A 21,174-nucleotide genomic window follows, 5' to 3' on the forward strand; every position below is an offset into this window, starting at 1 on the left:
TACTTTTATAAGCCATAGATAAAGATTGATATATTTGACTAAAAACAACTTAGAAGACAATGTTATTTTTTCACTAAAACAATATTATTTTTTAATTTAAAATTTTTAATATAGATTTTATAATAATTTAATTAGTCAAATTAACTTGAAAGCAAGATGCTGAAAAGTATCAAATATAAGCTTGTTATATGTTATAACAAACCCATGTATTTGTAAGATTCACATGCTTGGAAAAGAATCACATGTCGGTAAATTATCGAAAATTAAAATTATATATAATAGTTAGTACGAACTATTAAATTATATTTTAGTCTAATAGAAAATAATAGAAAATAGATTCAAAAGTTATTTGGGTCGGTTTGTATTGATACCTTAGAATCACCGAATCCAATCTCATAAACTATAAAGAATCAGAAACCGAGGAATATCGAATGACACCAGGATTTCAGGATTACAAAAATTAAGATAAGCAAAAGATGAGCCTGAACTTGAAGTCTTGCAGAAAAATCTCAGCTCTCGACGAACTGGAAGACACCCCACAATTAATCTCCTTGATCTCGTTCAGTTTCTGATTTCCACAAGTTTAAAAGCTTAGTTATCTCCTCACAGACCTATAATTAACCCCAACAACTTTTACAATAGGAATTAGAACCAATACTATAATACAGAGTAGAAATGGAAGAAAAAGGTTAAAAATAAAATTATCAGTTGAAGGAGTATCAGTAGCTCTATAGGACACCATTGAAATAAATAACGCTATAAGAAATGGCATGAGTAACAAAGTCAGTAAGTATGAGGATAGCCATTTTAAACGGCTAAATTTATTAGTAGATGTTGGCATCAGCGTAAGAAAAATGAGACAAAGGGATAGCATAAAAGCTAGACCGTCGAAGATCGCCAGAAAGAGATATGATCTTGTTTTTTCATTGTGGGATGCTGTTGCATTCCCCGGCATCTGCATGGCAGCAGTTGCATTGGCACCTGGGGATGTGGAGACCCGGAAATGAGTTGAGTTGGAAATTGAAGTTATGTTGCCATCTGTGGCTGGAGACAAGGTGTCCCAGAAACCCACTTGTAGGAAGATAGCAAACTGGCAGCTAGTTGCTGCAATAAGTGATGCCATCACCAAAAGGCCGCTTGCTATACTTTTCAAATGTTCACGTTGTTCGTGACTCTGATTTAACCTTATTCCACCTGCAGATTTCATGATTCCTTCTATTTCCATATCTTTCAAATTCAAGGGATCAACCACTAGAAGATCTAATGGTGTAAGCCCAGATGAGTTAACAGCGTTCACATCTAAGCGAGGCCGCCGCTCAGTCAACAGCCTAATTATCTGCACAAATAGTCGAAATTCATGGATACTTGAATTTAGATAATTAACTTGCAAACTTCACGATGAATATTACCTGGGTTTGTTTCCTAATCGAGGCCAAATGCAAGACTGTATTGTCTTTTTTATCAGACAAATTCAGGAGATAATCTGTGTAGTCTCCTCGAAGTAGTCGTGAGAATAATTCATCAGAGACAGATACTCTATGCTTCACAGCCAGGTGAAATATTGTATCCTTCTGAGCAGTCACCTCTAGAGCAGACTCCGGACAAGCTCTAAGCAGTTCGATCACCACCTCTACACTACCTTTAATGACTGCATGATGAAGAGGATTTCTCCCATCATTATCTCTGTCCATGGACTCATCATCACATCCAAATGTGAGCAGCATCTTGACCATCTCTAAATTCCCAATGGAAGAAGCCAAGTGTAAAGCGGTACAACCCTCAGGATTCTTATGTTTAAGAAATTGTGGACGGCGTCTCAGAAACTCCCTGGCGAAATTCACGTTCCTGAACAAGCAAGCTATATGTAAGGGCGTCCACTTGGAGCTCTCTGGTAAGGCTGCTGGATTATTGTCTTCTTGCAGCAAATTGGACAGGGTTCCAACATCCCCTGTACGAGCAGCAACAAAGAGGCTCCCATCCATTAATAACTATTAGCTGTTTCTACCTAGGCGGTCTGGTTCAGTTGGCCAAGAAAATTAGTGCTTAATTTCCAGATACAAATAGAGACATGATGGTATTAAAGGTTTGAATACAATAATCCATAGAGCCGGTAGAAAAGCGACCACCTTGTAAGTATCCCCAGGCTCTTTCCCTGTTTTTCTTTCTTTAAATTAACATTTTCCTTGTTTTTCTTTCTTTAAATTAACATTACATCCGATTCTAAAATTAATTTTTTAGTGATAAGAGATATTTACTAGTTTATACCAGGACAGATGACTTCAAGAAAAAAAAAAAATACAACTTTTGCCTTGGTTTCATCTACATTTAAATCTCATCATATTTGTATGATCCAACGGTTGAATCTGTATCTTACGATGCAGGAAATTAGACATTTTCAATTATCCTTGATCTCATTTTTAACAAGAAAAAAAATAAAAAGAAAAAGAAAAGGAGGTAAGTTGGTGTAAGCAAATGACCTTCTGATTTTAAGCTTGGGCATCAGCCGATTCGATACTTCTGCTTCTGGGCTCAGGATGTCCTCTTCTTTTAAACTACAAGTTCTGTATGCGCAGCTAATCTTCACAACCGTAAAAGATGCCACAGCAAGATTTTAGATTTCAATTAACTTTACATATATATTTACAAAAATTCATAAAATTAAAATAATAAATTCAAACATTAAGTTGAGTTGTAACTATAAAACTTTTATTTATATGAATATATAGTAATATTTTGAATTAAAAATGTATAAATTAATATCTTAAATTAATCATTAGATTATTAAAAATTTAACTACTTTTAAATTTATTAAGACTTATTCGATAAAAAAATTTCAAACGTTTACTATTTTTCCATTTATATTTTAATTTTAAAATATTTGATAATAATGCTAATCCGTTCACATTTATTTTAATTTTAGCTATTTACTTCAATAAATTTTGACAAAAAAAAATATTTCTCAAAAGACCTCTTAAATAAAAATATTCAAATATTTACATTAATTCATATTTATATTCAAAACTTTAAATTTTAGATAATAAAATTAATTTTTTTAATTTATCACCATTATAATTAAAATATTAAATTGAATTTAAAAAAATTAATGGCAAATTATAATATAATCCCTAAAGTTTTGTATTAATAAATATATAGTCTTTTAATTTATATATTTATTTTATATTTATCATATATAATATTAAACAAATATTTATTACAAATAAAATATCATATATAAATATCATATATTAAAGTAGAAAGTTTATACACACCATTATAAATTATTATGCACATATTTTAATATATAAAAAATTATATTTTATATTAATAATATTAAAATTATATTTTATATGTTTTAGCGTGTAAAGTCATTCTTTTTATAATTTTTGTAAAAATTTAAATATATTAATTATGTCTCTAGTAAATTATTTAAAATATTCAATATTTTTATTTTGTTCAGTTATATAATAAGTAAACGTATGATATATGCTAATTTATTAGCTGAAATTTCATATCAATTATATTAAATAAAATGAAATATTTTATATTTTATATTATAATTTTTTTATATTTTAAATTTTTATTAAACTACAAAATGTGTATAAAAATGATAATGAAAAGTAAATAATAGGATTGAAAAAAAAGAGTATTGTTGAAATAAAAATATATATTTTAAGGACTATTTTATTAGTTAAATAAAAGTTTAGGAACTATATTGTAATTTTTTAATAATTTTTCAGATTTAATTTAGTTATCTAGGTTATAAATTTTTTAATTTTTTATCTAATAGATTTTTAAAAAAATAATATTACTCATGACACGTAAATTAAAAATGTTTTGTTAAAATTGATTAAAATAAATAATTTAAATTAAAGTAAATGTAAAATAATTAATTTTATTATTTAAGGTTTTAATGTTAGAATATAAATGTAAAAATGATAAATGTTTAGATTTTTTTTTGAATAGGCTATTCACTAATTATATTATCTTTATATTATTAAAAAGTAAAACACCATTAAATAGTAATATTTTTATTTTTATATTTAATTTTCATAATATTAGAAATTAAACTTTATACCAATTTAATTTATCAAATAAATGTCAAATGTTAAGAATTATACTGAAGGAGGAAAAACTCTCTTTTATCTTACAGACAGAGAATATAATTTTTTGAGGTTTAGTCTCGCATTTTTCTTGATTTTACCAATTCTTTTGCTTCTTTGAAAACTTCTCCAAGTGCCATTTGACATGGGTTTGCCTCTCCCTGTTTGGTGGAGATGTAAATAATTGCTAATTGCTTATTTTGAGACTTAATGGAGGCTTTCTCTCAGGGTTGGTGATCTTGTTTACCTTTAGTCTTTCCTTTGTTGTTTTGTATTGTTGTTTTAACAAATATGAAGGGCTCCCTAGCTGTGATCCTTAGTTTCTGATGCTAGGCAGTGGGACTCAGGTCATCATTAGTCGTTCTTTGCCTTCCCTTTTGTTGGCATTTGTTTCTCAGGTTGTTCTCTCTTTTGATCAGTTTGGTGTATGGTAGTTCCACTGAGGTGTTCCCTCTCTCTCTCTCTCTTTATACCTGCCTTCACCGCCTCCAACTGATCTAGTGATGCTCTCTTTTTAGTTTTGTTATTGTTGAGTTGTGATTTTCAAGATTAAATCTTACTTGCCCTTTTAATTGCTCTCTTACTTATTCCTCTTTTTGCTTGCATGTCCTTTTTAGACTAAGATAATAGGAGAAAGTGTTCAATCGTCCATAATAAATAAAATCTATTATTTTTGTTACTGTAATTTATATATAATTTTTTAATTTTTTATAATTACTATTAGTATTAGTTTGTGACTTTTTAAGTTTTTATAATATTTTTAATATAATATATTAATCATAATAAAATAAAAATTTTAATATATATATTTTATTATTATTTTTAGTAATAAATAAATTTAAAAAAAATTATAATCAACATTATTAATTAATTGATACTATTTGAATAATAACAAATCTATGAGAGATTGTATTTATATGGCATAAATTTATAATTTTTTATACATTTTTAATTGTATTTCTATATAAAATAATAATTAATATATATGCTAAATACAATTTATTACTTTTATCATCATTATTAATAATTTTTTGATTTCTTACTTTTTTTAATATAATAAGTATAATTTATTATAGTGATGGTTACTAATTTTTTGATTTTTTTTTACTTTTTAATGTAATATATTATTGATATTATAATACAAATTTTATTATATTTTATTATTAAAAAAATTATTATATTTTTTTAATAATAAATATAATATTAAAAATATATTTATAAAAAGAAATAACTATCTTATTTAATAAAAATAAATTATTGTCAAAAATAAATAAATATATATATGTATATAAAATTCCATAACAAAATATTATCTAAAAAATTTTTACTATTTCACTATCGTATTAATTTATTGATTTGATAATTTTTATAATCTAATTAACAAATATTATATATTTTTATTCCTCTAATATGAAAAATTATATAGAATAATTATATACGACCAATTAAAATTATTATAAAAAATATTAATGGTGATAAAATATAAAATAATTAAAAAATTAATAAAATTAATTGCATAAAATATTATTAAATTAATATGTTATTCAATTCAAATAATTTATATAAAAAATAAATAAACATAAATAATTAAAATATAATAAAAAGTAAAATCAAGCGTTACAAATTTTGAATAAACAAATTATTAAATTTAAATTATTATAATTTATTATATTAATTATTGTACTAATTTTAATTTATTCGCCCTATATAAAAATGTAACATTAATTACATGTTCATTCTATATAAAATTCTTTACATGTTCATTTTATATAAAATTCATTGGCATAATTTTCTTTACACGACTCTATCTCCTTTATTTTTAATTAATTCTTATTTTATAAATTTCATTTTATTTTTTATATCTGGTATGGAATATATGACTGCACAATTCTTACCGGTTAACTCAACTCTTTTGAATAGTGATAATCTGAGATCCAGAAAATAGGGTTTACAAAGCGTTCTGTAAACCTAATCTGAGAGGAGAGTGTTTCTCCCCTTTATCATTTTTCCATTATCTGTCAATGACGTGTAACGGTCTTACCGCCATTACCTATCCCTGCCATTCTAATACGGTCGTCGTACGAGAATATCAGATATTCTGCTTCATACGTAACGGCCATTTAATTCTCCTCTGGCACGCATGCGAATGGTTCCACCAAATGGATGGACTGGCCACCTTTCTTCTTCCGGACTGGACTGGAAGATGAGATTAAGGCTGAGTTTAGAGGAGGTCTGATCATTGGGCCGGAAAAGGCAGGACCGGCCTGATTGAGAAATCTAAATGGGGTCCGGTCTTAAGACTGAGCGGGCTGGACCTGGCTCACGCGGGAGACTTAGAAGCTTTCAGGTCATGGGCTGTCATCGTGGGGCTGGCCTTAGACCGAGATAGTGAAATCCAGCGGTCATCAATTATCCCTTTCCCTTCTCATCAGATAGATAGAAGTTGGATGAGAATTATTCAAATATTGAGTCAACTCTCTTAAATAAATATAGGAGTTGAATGCGAGTTATTCAAATATTGGGATTATTTGGTTCAAATGATTGTCCTTCTACCATTACCGTTGCTGACGCCACTATTAAGACTTAATAAATTTTATTTTTCTAAAATTATAGTTCGTTGAATGAAATTTGTTATTGAATATTAATAATATAATATAGTAAGTACTAACATTTTTTAATTTTCTTTGACGATTAACTTTTGTTAATCCATCGTTTTGTATTTAATTAATATTTAAAATCTTTAAATTTTTTATTTTAGAATTGAAAATCATGCATATTAATTAAATTTTTAATTCTTCTCCTGAGTTATCTTATTTATTTTATGATTATATTTAATTAATAATTTTTTTAATATTATTTTGAATTTTAAAAAATAAAATAAGATATTATGATTTATTTTTCATAAATTAATAATTTATAATTTAAAATTTAAAATTTAGATATAAAAGAGAAAATATTTTATATTTTATAAAATAATTTTATGCTATTTTATATAATAATAATATAGAATATTTTAATATCCGCACAATTCGGTAAACGACTAGTTCTATCATGTTACGGGTTTGAAGCTTTAGGCTTCATTGAGCTTTATACCTTCCATCGATGAATCTTCTAACTTTAGGAGAAAAATTACTTTATATTTTGGGTTTTTAAAGAAGTAATTTTAAGTAGAAATATCGTTATATTTCAAGAACCAAACACAGACCCAGTCATTTAGCAGGAAACAACGACTTGCTTACGGTTAAGAGGAATATTGTAAAATAGTAAGAAAAAACTTGAAGAGAACCCCACAAACTCCTTTGACCTCCTTCAATTTCTGATTTCCACAAATTAAAAAGACATGAAATAGCTCTGGAAAATATTAAATACACCTATATAAAATTATTTAGTTTAACTTGAATTCACATGGACCAGATACTAGTAAATTTTTCTCCCTATGCTGAAACTGCATCCTCCTCATACTCATCTCTTTCCTACGAATCCTGCGATAACTGAAATAAATTTTGAAAAGCGGAATTGCAATTAATATGACAATAACTAATAAAAAAACCAGAAAAATCCCAGATAAAATATTTTGAAATGCCAAATCCTCTTCAGCTGTCACCAGTTGCCAAAATAAGAAACCGAGTGATACCGTGCTTCCGTAAGTCAGATACCGTAAAAATAGCCATTTGACAAGGTTAGATTTATTGGTAGATGTCGGGAACAGCACAAGTACTATGAGACAAATAGATAACAGAAAGGCTGCTCCGTCCAGGGACGCCAACAAATAAGGAAGTGAAGCTGGTTCAGTTTTACCATGTTGATTGTGGAGAACTTTTGTATTGTCGGCCTTCTGTATGGCAGTTGTGGTGTTGGAAACAATTGAACTAGAATTGGCACTTGGAGAAGTGTACGCCCAGAAATTAGTTGAGTTGGAAATTAAAGTTACATTGCCACCTGAGACTGGGGAGGAGTTTTGCCAGAAACCCCCTTTTAGGAAGACAGCAATCTGGCAACTAGCAGCCGCAGTTACTGATGCCATCACCAAAATCCAGCTTGCGATGCTTTTCAAATATTCACGCTGTTCCTCACTCTCGTTTAGCCTTATTCCACCTTTAGATGTAATGATTCCTTCTATTTCCATATCCGTGACATTCATGGGGTCAACCACTAGAAGATCCAAAGGCGTAAGCCCAGTTGAGTTTACAGCGTTCACATCTAAGCGAGGCCGTGTAATCCCAGTTGAATTCACAGCCTTAGCATCTAAGCTAGGCTGTGTAAGCCCCGCTGAGTTGACAGCGTTGGCGTCTAAGTTTGGCCGCCACCCAGTCAAGAGCCTAATTATCTGCACAAGCAGTAGATCGATGTTAACGTGTACTTGATTTTAGATAATTAACTTGCAGATTTCACTATGAATATTACCTGTGTTTGTTTCCTGACCGAGGCCAAGTGCAACACTGTGTTGCCTTTTTTGTCACCAAAATTCAGGAGATGCTCCGTATATGGTCCGCCGAGTAGTTGTGAGAATAATTCACCAGAGACAGATACTCTATGCTTCACAGCCAGGTGAAATATTGTCTCCTTCTGAGCAGTCACCTCTAGAGCAGACTCCGGACAAGCTTCAAGCAGTTTGCTCACCACCTCTACACTACCTTTAATGACTGCATGATGAAGAGGATTTCTCTTATCATTATCCTTCTTCAAGCAAAACTCTCTGTCCATCGACTCATCATCCCGTCCAAATGTCAGCAGCAACATGACCATCTGTAGATCCCCAATGGAAGAAGCCAAGTGTAAAGCCGTACAACCATCAGGATTCTCATGTTTAAGAAACTGTGGACGCCGTCTCAAAAACTCCCGGGCGAAATCCACTTTCCCAGACAAGCAAGCTATATGTAAGGGCGTCCACTTGGAGCTCTGTGGTAAGGCTGCTGGATTATTATTTTCTGGCAGCAAATTGCGCAGGGTCTCCACATCCCCTATACGAGCGGCAACAAAGAGGTTACCGTCCATTGTGTCCAAACTGTTGAAATTGCTGGGCTCTAATGACACAGAAGAAAGATGATAGAGATATTTTCGTTGATAACTTCAAATAAGAAAGTATCCTGAAGCTCAGTTTGAATCACACACATGAACATGAACAAGCTAGAAAAGAGAGGAAGCATTTTGGTCATGATTATTCATGAAATGGGTACTCTATTTATAGGCATACCAAACAAAATTGCACAAGATAATCATTACATACAATGTCTAATTTTTACAATAATATATTATATAACCATAACCATACTAAATTTTATATATTTTTTTATTATATAATAAACCGGATTGTCATATGAGAGAAAAACTCTCCATCCAAAGTTTTAAGAGAGCAAAAGGCTCATTAAATTTCTCTCTCCTTTAATATTTGTTTTTTTTTTAAATTATAAATTCACACATCCTATGTGACAGGTAAGATATGCTGATCATTTTTACTTAGCTATATGATCCATATGTTTTATTCACGAGATATAATTACTTGCATCGAAAAACAATTACTGTCTGTAAAATATGGATAATTTTAAAAATTATTATTTTTGATAATGTTTTATTTTTATTAAATAAATTTTATGATATTATGTTATTATTTGGTTTTTTTTACCATTAATATTACTAACATGCTTTTATATATAATTAATTAATTAATTATAAGTCTACAGTAATAAACTGACACTCCTAAAGTTATATCCTTTTTTTTAATCTTTTGAACTATATCCGTATTAAATTATTTCATGATGTGTTACATTAGACAAGTTTCTTTTAAAAAATAAATAACTAATAACAACTTTAAATTTTAAAATTAAATACATTGTACAAGAATCCCATCAGATAAATTTTATTTTATTTTAAAAAATTAAAATTCATTTTTAATATCTAAAATAAAATTGAAAATATGGTAGCCACCTAACTTTTATTTAATTCTATTGACTTCTTAATTAATTATAATTATAATTATATAAATACAAGTTGTTCTCTTCACGTGATTGAAACAAAAGTTTCGACGAAAATGATAGCACAACAATAATTCATAAAATTAGTATAAAATACTCATAGATTTAGCTTAATAGTAAGTGTATCTGAATTATCTGATAGCACAATAATAATTTATAGAATTGATATAAAGCACTCATAGATTTAACTTAATAGTGAGTGCATCTGAATTAACTTAGTAGTAAGTGCATCTGAACAAATTTGAAAAATCTCATATTCTATTTCTTCAATCTCCGATTTCTATTTAAAAAAAAAATTGATACAAAAGCAAACCCTTGGCCCTTGTAAGGATCCTCAAGCTCCCTCCCCCACCTTGTTTTTCTTTCTTTAAAGTAACATTCTGACCCTTTGGACAATAATTGTATATACATTTTTTGTGGAAGCTAAGGCATTTTTTGTGGAAGCTAAAATAGATTAGAACTTAAAAGAGGACGCTATTTGAATCTCTACTTTGTTTTTCTTGTTTCTCCATGTCTTTTACAGGCTAGTTATTGATCGGCATGGCACATGGTGGGTTGTTATGTTGCTCTTCATCTCCAAGTCTGTCAAGATTTGCAACGAGAGAGTGGATGTTGCTGTGAAGACTGGTATTTCAGGGAGATATATAATAACTCGACGACGGCCTAACCCTTGAAAGCAAAGTGCTGCGTGAGTTTTGCCAGTCAACTCTCCATTTCTACTGAGATCATCTTTCTTGTTCTCGTGGCCCAATGCTTGCCGAAAGACTGCTTGTTTTCAATGTGTTTGTTTCTTTCCAGTCGCTGATGGACTTTTTCCGATTGGAGAACACAGGCAGGCAATGGTACCTACTGTTTTCTTTCTGCTTCTGTCAGCTAGTTTTTTTTTTCTTACTGGTCTTTCGAGCCCTATGTATTGTATTAGAGCTTGCAGTGTTGAGGATTTTTCATATTTTAGCGACAATTGGGCTTGTTTGTGGGGCTGGTTCTCTGGCCTGCTCATTGCTTTGATCTCTTAATGAATGCGTTTTCTATTGAGAAAAAAAAAATATGAATATTAGCCACAAGGCTAATGGTAAGTAAAGGGAAATTGCAGCCATAATCCGTTAACTGAAAGTTATTGGGGAAAAAGAGAGAGGGATGCTGTAATATAAAATGCAACCCCAACAAAAATAAATGAATAGGAGGTGCCCACATAGCATGAAGTGCAGAGAAGAAGACATTGACAATAAAGAAGCAGCCTAATCTTCATATACTTCCTCCCAGGATAGAACAATAGTAACTTACAATACTCAAACTTTTGCTATTCTGTCCTGGCTTTCTCTAAAGTTACCTTGCTTTACCAGAGTAACAGGAAGATGAAGATCAAAGGAAATAACAGTTGTCTTCAGAAATTTAGTTTAACATACGGCCATCAGTAAAAAGCCTATAGCAAGATACTAGATTCAATTAACTTTACATTTCAAATGTCGTTCAGTAAATCAAGAACAAGAGAATCATCAATTATGTACCAATTCATCCAGTTCCCAGGGAAAACGTCAGCACAGCCTATGGGTGATCTGCACAAGCAACATTGTGCAGCCAACATGACTAATTTTCCAGTAGTCTAGTCATAAAGGCCTTCTTCATGCCATATGTCAACTAAGAAGTCCACCATCTCCTGCATACCCCCAGCCAAATAAAAAGGGCACATCAATGTTATCCCACAAGTGATAACGCACATGAAAGCTTCTCAACAGTTTAAGGAACTTACAGCTAAGGGAATTGGCTGTTGAAAAGGTTCCGTAGAGCAAAGCAGATCCTCATATGTTGTGGTCCAACTGCAAAACAAGATTCCATGGTTATTTCGAGCTGGAAGAATAGATGATAAAATGGAATAACATTGACAAGTAAGCCGCAACTTTCCCACAATTTGTGAACACGAGAATTCTCTAAAGCTAAGCTTGTAGGTACTTTTATTTCAATCAATGGAAAGAAAGAAGGAATATAAATAAAGTCACTTCAAACAAAAACTCCTACAAATATTAACAACTCACAAGTTGGCCAAAAAAATATTTATACGGGAGATAAAAAGCACTGTTATATGCCTCTTCCTAAAGTTCCCAATATATTAGAAACAAAATGAGCCAATTCCCTTCCTTTCTCCTAGGAGAAAGATTGCCCAACAATTTCATGATCAGGCTAATCATAATACAAGTACATAAATGTGAATACTGTAAAGAATGCTTCAAGCACTGCCACCACTCACACCCTCATAAACACTAATTTATGATGATTGACTAGGAAATAAAAGGTGCATAAACTTTCATCTTTTGTTTGCTATTTGCTTATACAATAGTACGGAAAAGAAAGATTAGAAAGAAACTAAACAGGCAAATTCCAATAAGAAAGAAAGAGAAAATCTCAACCAGAGGACCTACATAAAACAATAAATCATGCATGGTGAATGCACAATTAGAAAAGGAATAGAAACCTCATAATCGGTTCTCTAAGCATTCTCTGTGACTTTTGAGACGGATCACCCACCCACTGTTTTCGTCTTTCATGCCAAGCTACCTCAGCTGCATCATAAAGCCATCCTCATTATCTCAAAGAACATTTGTGCGCAGAATTTTAGTTAACAGCTAGTATACAAATGAAAAAAGAAAAAAGAGAGCAGTCCTTTTTGGAAAACTTGTCTTTTGAAGACAATGATTTTGTCATTGCAAGGAGAAAACGGTCTATAATAACCGAATTAGACATAAATTGATCTTTTATGATATGCTGGACAGTTCAAGTCTCATACTTGATCATCATTCATTTATTCACGCCTCACCCATGACTAAACAAGGATAACAGATAGAATAATGAGACCCAATTGCTCAAAAGTCGAGGTTCCTAAGAACCTATTTGAGGATCTAATTGATTGAATAGGGCTAATCAGGATTTCAACTTTTAGCCTGAAAATGACAATTTAACTGTAAGTAATCAGGATTTGGCTAGAACAGCTATGTTCCTAGCTACTGGCTACTAATTGTACTATCATGCCTCTGTTATCAAGACCTGATTTCTTCTTAAATTGAAGTGCAATCAAACATCAGCTATTAGTACACACACTCCAACATCTCTAGGAGTTGGATGCTTAACTTCATGAAAGTTTGACCAAATGCAAGAAATTTCTTTGTAGACTTACTTTACAGAATGGTTTACAATCCTTGAAAATATTATTAACACATGATTAGTAGTGATGCTGGACAAGTAACGGTGCAGACAGCAAATTTTTGGATTTCATAACATATAAAAGCTTCCCTTGGACAATGTACAGCACTATAGCTACATGAAGGGACATACCATGGTTAACAAAGACATCTTTTTCGGAAGAATTCTCTTTGCTGGAGTTAGTTGAACCTCTCAAATGCCCATTATCATGGGAATGTGCATTGCTGCTGTCATTTATTTCCATTGTTTCCACTCTGGACATTGTGGACAACCATCGCCTTCTCAGCTATTATTCTACACAAATTTTATAGTATAGCACCAGCATGTGAGAATCAAAATTTCCATTGAAAAAAGTTCATGTGTTAAACATGATTGTACGATTAAGTGACAAAGCGAGAAAAATTAATTTTTAACAAAAGCTAAAAATTAGAAATTGACCCAAAAATATTTCCATGAATACCATGAATATGAGCTTACAATAGGAAATTTCCTGAATGTTGAACACATTTTAAATTATATCTTATACTTTCGATTTTATTAATTTGTTTTACAAGTTACTGATTTTGTTTTAGTTGTATCCAACGAGTCAAGGCATAAGCCCAATCTATCCTGCAGTGGCAGTAAAAGATAAATCCCTTACGAAATCTTCATTTTTTTTTGTAAAACACCATAGTTCTGTCTTGTGAATTTTGGGATTCAGAATGAACCCACATTATCCAACTCAACAATTTTTATTAGCATCTAAAGCCCACCTCAACTCCATATCAACATGAAAACACAAACTAAACCCATTGAAAATAATTGAAACAAAACCAAACACTATAAACCAAATTGATAAAAATAAGAGAAATAATACAACTTAAAAAAATTGTAAAGTGCAAAATTTAGTCCCTAAAATTATCTCAAGCATCTTACTATCTTGGTAACCAAACAAACACACAATTCACTTTAAAACTCTGGAACAAGTTTCCCAAGGAAATAGAAAAGTTGTAACTTCAAGTCCCCGATGACTCAATTAGGCAAACTATTGAGGCCAATTTCATAAACCCAGAAGGTAATAGCTGTCAAGCCATAACCTCGCCTCATAGTCCTAACAAGCATTGATTTTTTTTTTCCAATCAAGCCAATACAAAGCAACTAAATTATCGAATCAACCAGTGAAGTCACAATAAGCAGCTCAAAATTCACTCTTGCAAACTGCTTCCACTCACTTACACAAGACCAATCATTAAAATCAAAATATTCGCATACCCAATTGATTGATAACTTGGTAATGACAAAAACGAGAGAAACCCATTATAATTCACATGATTAGCATTGAAATTAAAGATCAATATAAGGAAAACTTCCTAAAAACAACAACAACCCATATAGAATTTCTCAACAGAGAGAGACGAGAAAGAAAGCGCACCTTCGTTTTGGACGGCTCCAAATGGGTTTACGCCGAAAGAGCACTCACTTATGCAGTTCTAGCTATCTCTGGTGTGGTAGGAAGATTCGAGAATTTGGCCAGAAAGGAAGAACAAAAATTAAAGGGAGACAAAGTAAAAGATTTGTGCAGGTTTTTGAATCCAATGTGCTGAGAAGGTGTCAAAATCTATGTGAGCAAACCAGCTGGCCGCACGTGGCTATATTTTATTCGTCTGATTGGGATAACTGGATTCCAAATATTAATAATAAATTTAGAAATAAACAATTTTAATTCTTTTTTAAGAAAAATAACGATGGGAATTATTATTTTGTGAAATATCCATTATTAATTAATTTTTAATTTGCATCGGTAGGTAAGGCGAGTAAACATGGAGCTGTCTGGACTGGAATGCCAGGTTTAGGTTTTATTAAAATTATTTTGAATGGAATTGAAAGTTAAGCTAATTAATTTAATTTGATTTTAAGTTAATTTTTTATTTTTAAATAATTTTTAACTTTAATAAGATTTGAAATCAAAAATTAAAATAGTAGGTGATTTTTCAACTCAAATTCAGCTCCTTAAAATCAAATCCATCTATTCAGAATTAGTTATGGCCAAAACTAAACCGCACCATATTTTGGTGAGGAAATTGCATTTTAAAAAAATGATAGCAATATTTAAGGGGAAAAAAAGGAATTATAAGAAAATTTCAAATTCAGCTCTCTATAAATTTTATTTTAATTTAATTTTATCTAAAAATTTTTTTCAAGTCTATTGTATTAATAAAATTTTATCAAATAAAAAAAATATTATCTCAAATAGAAAAACGATTATATCTAATAGATTTTCTAGTCAAAGTATACGCAGTTAGAATAGTATTACGACGAACCATCTAACAGAAATATAGTTCTAGAGTCTAAAAAAGATTTAGAATTATTTAAAACCAAACCCAAAATTTAGAATCATTTAAAATCAAACCCAAAATTTAGAATCATTTAAAATCAAACCCAAAATTTAGAATCATTTAAAATCAAACCCAAGATTTAGAATCATTTAAAATCAAACCCAAGATTTAGAATCATTTAAAATCAAACCCAAGATTTAGAATCATTTAAAATCAACCCCTGCATAAGATAATTTGACAAAAATACTTTTAAAGTGTCATAATTTGGCAAAAATACTCATTTTTCTTTCTCATCTCTTGAGTATAAATCATTAAAGTCTCTCAAACAAAGTCACGAGAGTTTCTACGAAATAAAACTCGAATAAGATTCTAAGGCTAACGTCGTCGTTGCGATTCCGGAAACTCATAATAACTAGTAAACCTCCATTGAACATTACCTTTCGAAACAATCAAATCAATAAAATTTGAAGAAAAACCAACCACAGAAACAGACCCATGACTCTTCCACATTAACGAAATGTCTCCTCTCAATCCTTATCTATTGACTGAGAAGCAACCATCAAAATGTAAAAAACTACAAAAAAAAATTTCATACGATAACTAAGAGTTTTTGTTTTCATCAAAAATAAAATGTCCAGCTTATAACTAGGAACTAAATCCTTCAATACAATAACTGTCCGATGATTACCGCCATAAATCTGTCAAAGAAATCTACATATTATAAAAATTAATTTGATTGTATGTGAGAAATATCCCCACTATACAGAAATCATAAGTGACGATCGAAATATCTCTTGAACTTTTAATAAGGATAATAATATTTTCTTTTTCATTTATAGTCAATTGAAACCGATCGTCTTCCATGGGGAAGAAAAAGAAGAAGAAGTTAGGTTTAAGGATGAGAAAAAAGTGAGAGTATCGAGTCACAAAGAGATCACATAGGAAAGAAGCTTGCGTCAAAAAGAAAAAGTACTAATACATTCTTTATAAGGTGTATTGATTAGAAAATATTACAATTTTACACATAATCACAATTATAGCTAAAATTTTTAATTTTGAAGAATAAAATTTCAACTTTTAAATTTATTTCAATTATAGTCTATTTATAAGATAATTTATTAAATTGAGTAGAAAAATTTAAAATTTCACGTTTAATCACGATTATAACCATAATTTTTAATATTAGACCTAAAGTTTTTAATTTTTTTTATAACTATAATCCGCTTTTAAAATAATTTTAATCAATTTTAAATAAGTGTAAATCTCATACTATGTGTTATTTATTTATTTTTTAAAATATTTATTAAATATATATACCAAATTTTTTAACTCTAATTAATTCAATAATCTAAAAGTACTTATCTTTTATTATTCAAAATCTCTAATTTAAAATATGAAATATCCATTTTGAATGAATTTCTAAATGTAACTAATTTTAAATTAGAAATTTTAAAGTTTAAATTAGGAATTAATACAATAAAACTTAAATATTTTTAAAGGTATATGATTAATTAGATTATAAGAATTTTTCATTTTAAATGAATCTGTAAATTTGACTAATTTTAATTAGAGATTTTAAAATTAAAATTAGAGATTAATATAATAAAGATTAAATATGTTTAAAGCTATATGGTTAATTAGAGGATAAGAATTCTCCATTTTAAATGAATTTCTAAATCTAATTAATTTTAAATTATGAATAAATCTATGAATCTAACTAATTTTAAATTAGAAATTTTAAAAATTTAAATTAGTGATTAGGATAAATCAAATATTCTTAAAGGTATATAGTTAATTAGATTATAAACATTAAAAATTAGAATAATAAGAGTTAAATATTTTTAAATATATGGTTAATTACAATTAAAAAATTAATTATATGTATTTAATTAAATATTTATTAAAATTATTTTCAGAGTTGAATATAATTATAAAAAAAATCAAAATTTTAGATTTAATATTAAAAGTTGTAGTTATAATCGTGATTAAAAATAAAATTTTAAATTTTTTAGTTAAATTTGATAAATTATCTTAATAACTGACCGTAATAAATTTAAAAATTGAGAATTTTTTATTAAAATTAAAAATTTTAACTATAATTATAATTAAGTGCAAAATTGTGGTTTTTTAGCCAATAGTATTTTTTTTATAATAAACGTTTAGAAAAAGCATGGAAATGTGAAAGGCTTCTGGGGATCTGGGGTTTTTTTATGTGCATGGATCACTTCTTGAGATTTAATTCCTTTGTATAAATACTGCAAAATCCATCTAAAATTTTCAATTTTTCTAAATAATTTTTAATTTTATGATGCTAGTGTAGACTTAAATTCATAAATTTCAGAGAAATTTACTATTTAGTCATTGGGTATTACTATTATTAATAAGTCAGTTCCTGCATTTTCAAAAATCTATTAAAACGTCCTTATATTTTCATTCTGTCAACGAAATAGTCTTTTCATTCTTTTTTCCATTAAAAATATATGAGAGATGCAAAAAAATTTTAATTCAATTTTGCTCTCAAATAAAACCCTTTATTTAGTTTTTGGATATTGTCATTATTAACAAGTCAGCTCCTACATTTCAGATCTATTAAAACGTCTTTATCTTTTTTCAGATCTATTAAAACACGTTTTTATCTTTTTTCAGATCTATTAAAATGTTTTTATCGTTTCTCTCTATCAACAAAATAATCTCTTCTCCTCCTCTTTCTCCTCTTCAAAAAAGAAAAAGAAAAAAAAAAGATAAAAATGACCATGAAGAAAAAAAAGAATAAAAAAAAAAAGAAGAAGAATGAGAAGAAAAAGATAATAATGAAGAAGAAGAAAAATTGCCTCTTTCAACTTAAAGAAAAAAAAAAGAAAAAAAATCAAAGAAGAAGGAGAATGAGGAGAAAAAGAAGAGGGAGGAACGGAGAGAAAATATAAGAATATTTTAATAAATTTCTAAAACTATAGCAACTGACTTGTTAATAATAACAATACTTAAAAATTAAACTATAAATTTCCCTAAATTTTAACTCATTGACACTACAGTTACACGGACAACACCTAAAAAATAATTCAAAAATTAAAATAATTCAAAATTTTGAACTCACAAAAGATTTTGACATCTTGAATGCTGAGATTTTAAGATTTCAACCTTCTGGTCGAAATCTAAGGGAGATGAGCATTGAGCTAAAGGCTTCGGCCTTCTAAATTTGAATTGCGTAAAAGTCTTACGATAATTAAAACTCTAAATCATACTGTTAAAATATTTTTAAATAGTCAAAACTCTATAATCTAGAATTAAGTTGGATTTTAAAAAATAATTCTAGTTCTATCAGAAATCAATTATTTTTGAACTTATAAAAAGCACATTTCAAGTATATTAAGTTATTCTTTTAAATAGATTATTCTCCAAAGCTCAATTACTTGAAAACTATATGTTTCGAGTTTATACTAAAAAATAAATTAATACATTAATCGAATTTAAAATTTGATGTCTACTTGTCTGTGAGACTGTGAGTTTGGAGTTTCAGTCAAAACCAATTTACTTGTGTGTTTAAACATAAAGATTTGTTGTTAAAACGGTGTGCACAGTGAAAATATGGAAGAAACATCTTGGAAGTGGTCCCTTAGGCTTAGCTCTTAAAAATTTTGGATCTTTTAGAAAATATGGCTGCTTCTTAAGAGACATAATCCCACTCTCTCTACCAGAAAGAATCTCTGAGGATCTACACTAACACTGCTTACAATAAGGGAAAATACAGAGCTTGTTTCTGAACCTGCCATGATAAGGAGTCTTCATTACATGTTTCAAACAAAATATACAATATATTGGGTATGGTTCCTTTAAATCCAAATTTTGTGTCGGTGACAAAAATTCATTTTTTTTACCTTCTAATCTATAAATTTTTATAATATTATTTTTTAATATGAAAAAAAACCATTTGATTGTTTCTCTTTCCTAACTGAGGTATTTCTTTTATTAACATGTTGTGTGCATAATTTTTAAAACATATATAATTATTAATATATAAAATATAAATTACCATCTCATTCAATTCAATAAAAAATATGGGTAAAAATATATTGCATGGAATAAGATGATATACCTGTAAAATCATATCACTTCTTCACTTGTATGTTTGGAAAAAAATCTCACATCGGTGATTTATGGTAAATTAAAATTGTATATAATAGTTAATACGAAATTATTAAATAATTTAGGTTAATCATTTTGGACCAACTGCAAAATAGATTCAAAATTATTTGAATCAATTTGAATCGGACTGTTTCAGTTGGTATCAGAATTAAGTTGGGTCAGAAAAATTATGTAGAACTAGTGGAATTGTAAAGAAAGGACTATCTATGTGAGATGAAGTGAAGCCGCCTGAAGTACTTATAAACCATAATACCCAAAGATCCGATCATATTTAACAATTGTGTCTGATTCAATTGCGATGAGAACGTCGCAAATTTAATAGAGAAGAATGCAACGTTCAACTGTATTCTTGAAAAAGAATCTCACATCGATGATTTATGGCAAATCAAAATTATATATAATAATTAGTATGAATCTACTAAATAATTTGGATTAATTATGTTATACTAAATGGAAAATAAATCAAAAAATTATTTGAGTCAATTTGGATCGAACTGTTTCAACTTCCTCTTTACAACACATTTAAATAAATAATAGCACGGAAGATCCTACAATAATAAAGTATTTCACATTGTGTTTTTCATTGGTTTATTAATTGCAAGACATTTTCTCTGAGCAATGGTAAATATTCTTATTTATATATCTCTTCACCTTTTAAAATATGATATTCAATTTGAATGATTGAATTACTTATAATTTTTTATAATTTTGAGACCTTTTAAATATTATTATAGCTTTTCATAGACTTCAAATTATTAAAAATTATTGTACATGTATATCATTATTGTGAAAAAAACTCTTTTAAACATGATAATTAGACTATTTTAAAATTAAAATTTACATATTTAATTATAATAATATCAAATAATGTAATAACTTTTTTACAGGATCTTTTTAACAACATTTAAAGTAATATTTCTTTTGAAAAATAATTATTTTATATTGAATTACAATGCCAAACAGAATCTTAATCTATCATGCTAGAGCATAGGGAGAGCAACCTTTTTTGCACTATTCGTCCACCTAGATTGACATTGGTGCCATAATGCTTCATCATCACAGACACTTTTTTAAAATAATGGAGGATCACGTTTAATCACAATAATAATTTTTACATTCATATAGTCTGATAACAAATGCATTTAAATAAATTTTAGAAATTTCAGATTTTACTCTTTTAATTTTTAATTTTTATTTAAAAAAAATCACAATAATAATTGTTGGTATAAATAATAATGTTTTTCAATGTTCATAACATTTATAGATTAAATTATATAAATATTAATTATTTAACTTATAACAAAAAACACATATTTTATAAATATGATATCTATAATAATTCAAATTAAATATTCAATTTCGTTTGAGTGAGGTGTGAGGTTGATTTGTCGGCCAATTAATATATATATAGATATTCAATTTTGCCACCATCTCTTTGAAGATCTCATG

General features: G+C 28.7%; 3 protein-coding genes across 3 annotated transcripts; all 3 read right to left on the minus strand.

The window, feature by feature from the left end:
- Positions 1-339: 339 nt before the first annotated feature.
- On the minus strand, positions 340-2,090 carry LOC110623203 (ankyrin repeat-containing protein BDA1). The gene is made up of 2 exons (XM_043960501.1): positions 1,410-2,090; positions 340-1,336 (listed from the first exon to the last, which is right to left on the minus strand). The coding sequence occupies exons 1-2, from the start codon at positions 1,980-1,982 to the stop codon at positions 596-598; spliced, it is 1,314 nt and encodes a 437-aa protein (XP_043816436.1). The 5' UTR covers positions 1,983-2,090; the 3' UTR covers positions 340-595.
- A 5,285-nt stretch (positions 2,091-7,375) lies between these two features.
- LOC110623723 (ankyrin repeat-containing protein BDA1) lies at positions 7,376-9,259 on the minus strand. Its single transcript, XM_021768742.2, has 2 exons — positions 8,505-9,259; positions 7,376-8,427 (listed from the first exon to the last, which is right to left on the minus strand). Exons 1-2 carry the CDS (start codon positions 9,093-9,095, stop codon positions 7,486-7,488), a joined length of 1,533 nt encoding a protein of 510 aa, XP_021624434.1. The 5' UTR covers positions 9,096-9,259; the 3' UTR covers positions 7,376-7,485.
- A 2,032-nt stretch (positions 9,260-11,291) lies between these two features.
- On the minus strand, positions 11,292-14,837 carry LOC110622260. The gene is made up of 5 exons (XM_043959468.1): positions 14,679-14,837; positions 13,400-13,561; positions 12,543-12,630; positions 11,823-11,889; positions 11,292-11,729 (listed from the first exon to the last, which is right to left on the minus strand). Exons 2-5 carry the CDS (start codon positions 13,527-13,529, stop codon positions 11,676-11,678), a joined length of 339 nt encoding a protein of 112 aa, XP_043815403.1. The 5' UTR covers positions 13,530-13,561; positions 14,679-14,837; the 3' UTR covers positions 11,292-11,675.
- Positions 14,838-21,174: the final 6,337 nt, after the last annotated feature.

Source organism: Manihot esculenta, chromosome 9, assembly GCF_001659605.2.
Source record: "Manihot esculenta cultivar AM560-2 chromosome 9, M.esculenta_v8, whole genome shotgun sequence".
NCBI lineage: Eukaryota > Viridiplantae > Streptophyta > Magnoliopsida > Malpighiales > Euphorbiaceae > Manihot > Manihot esculenta.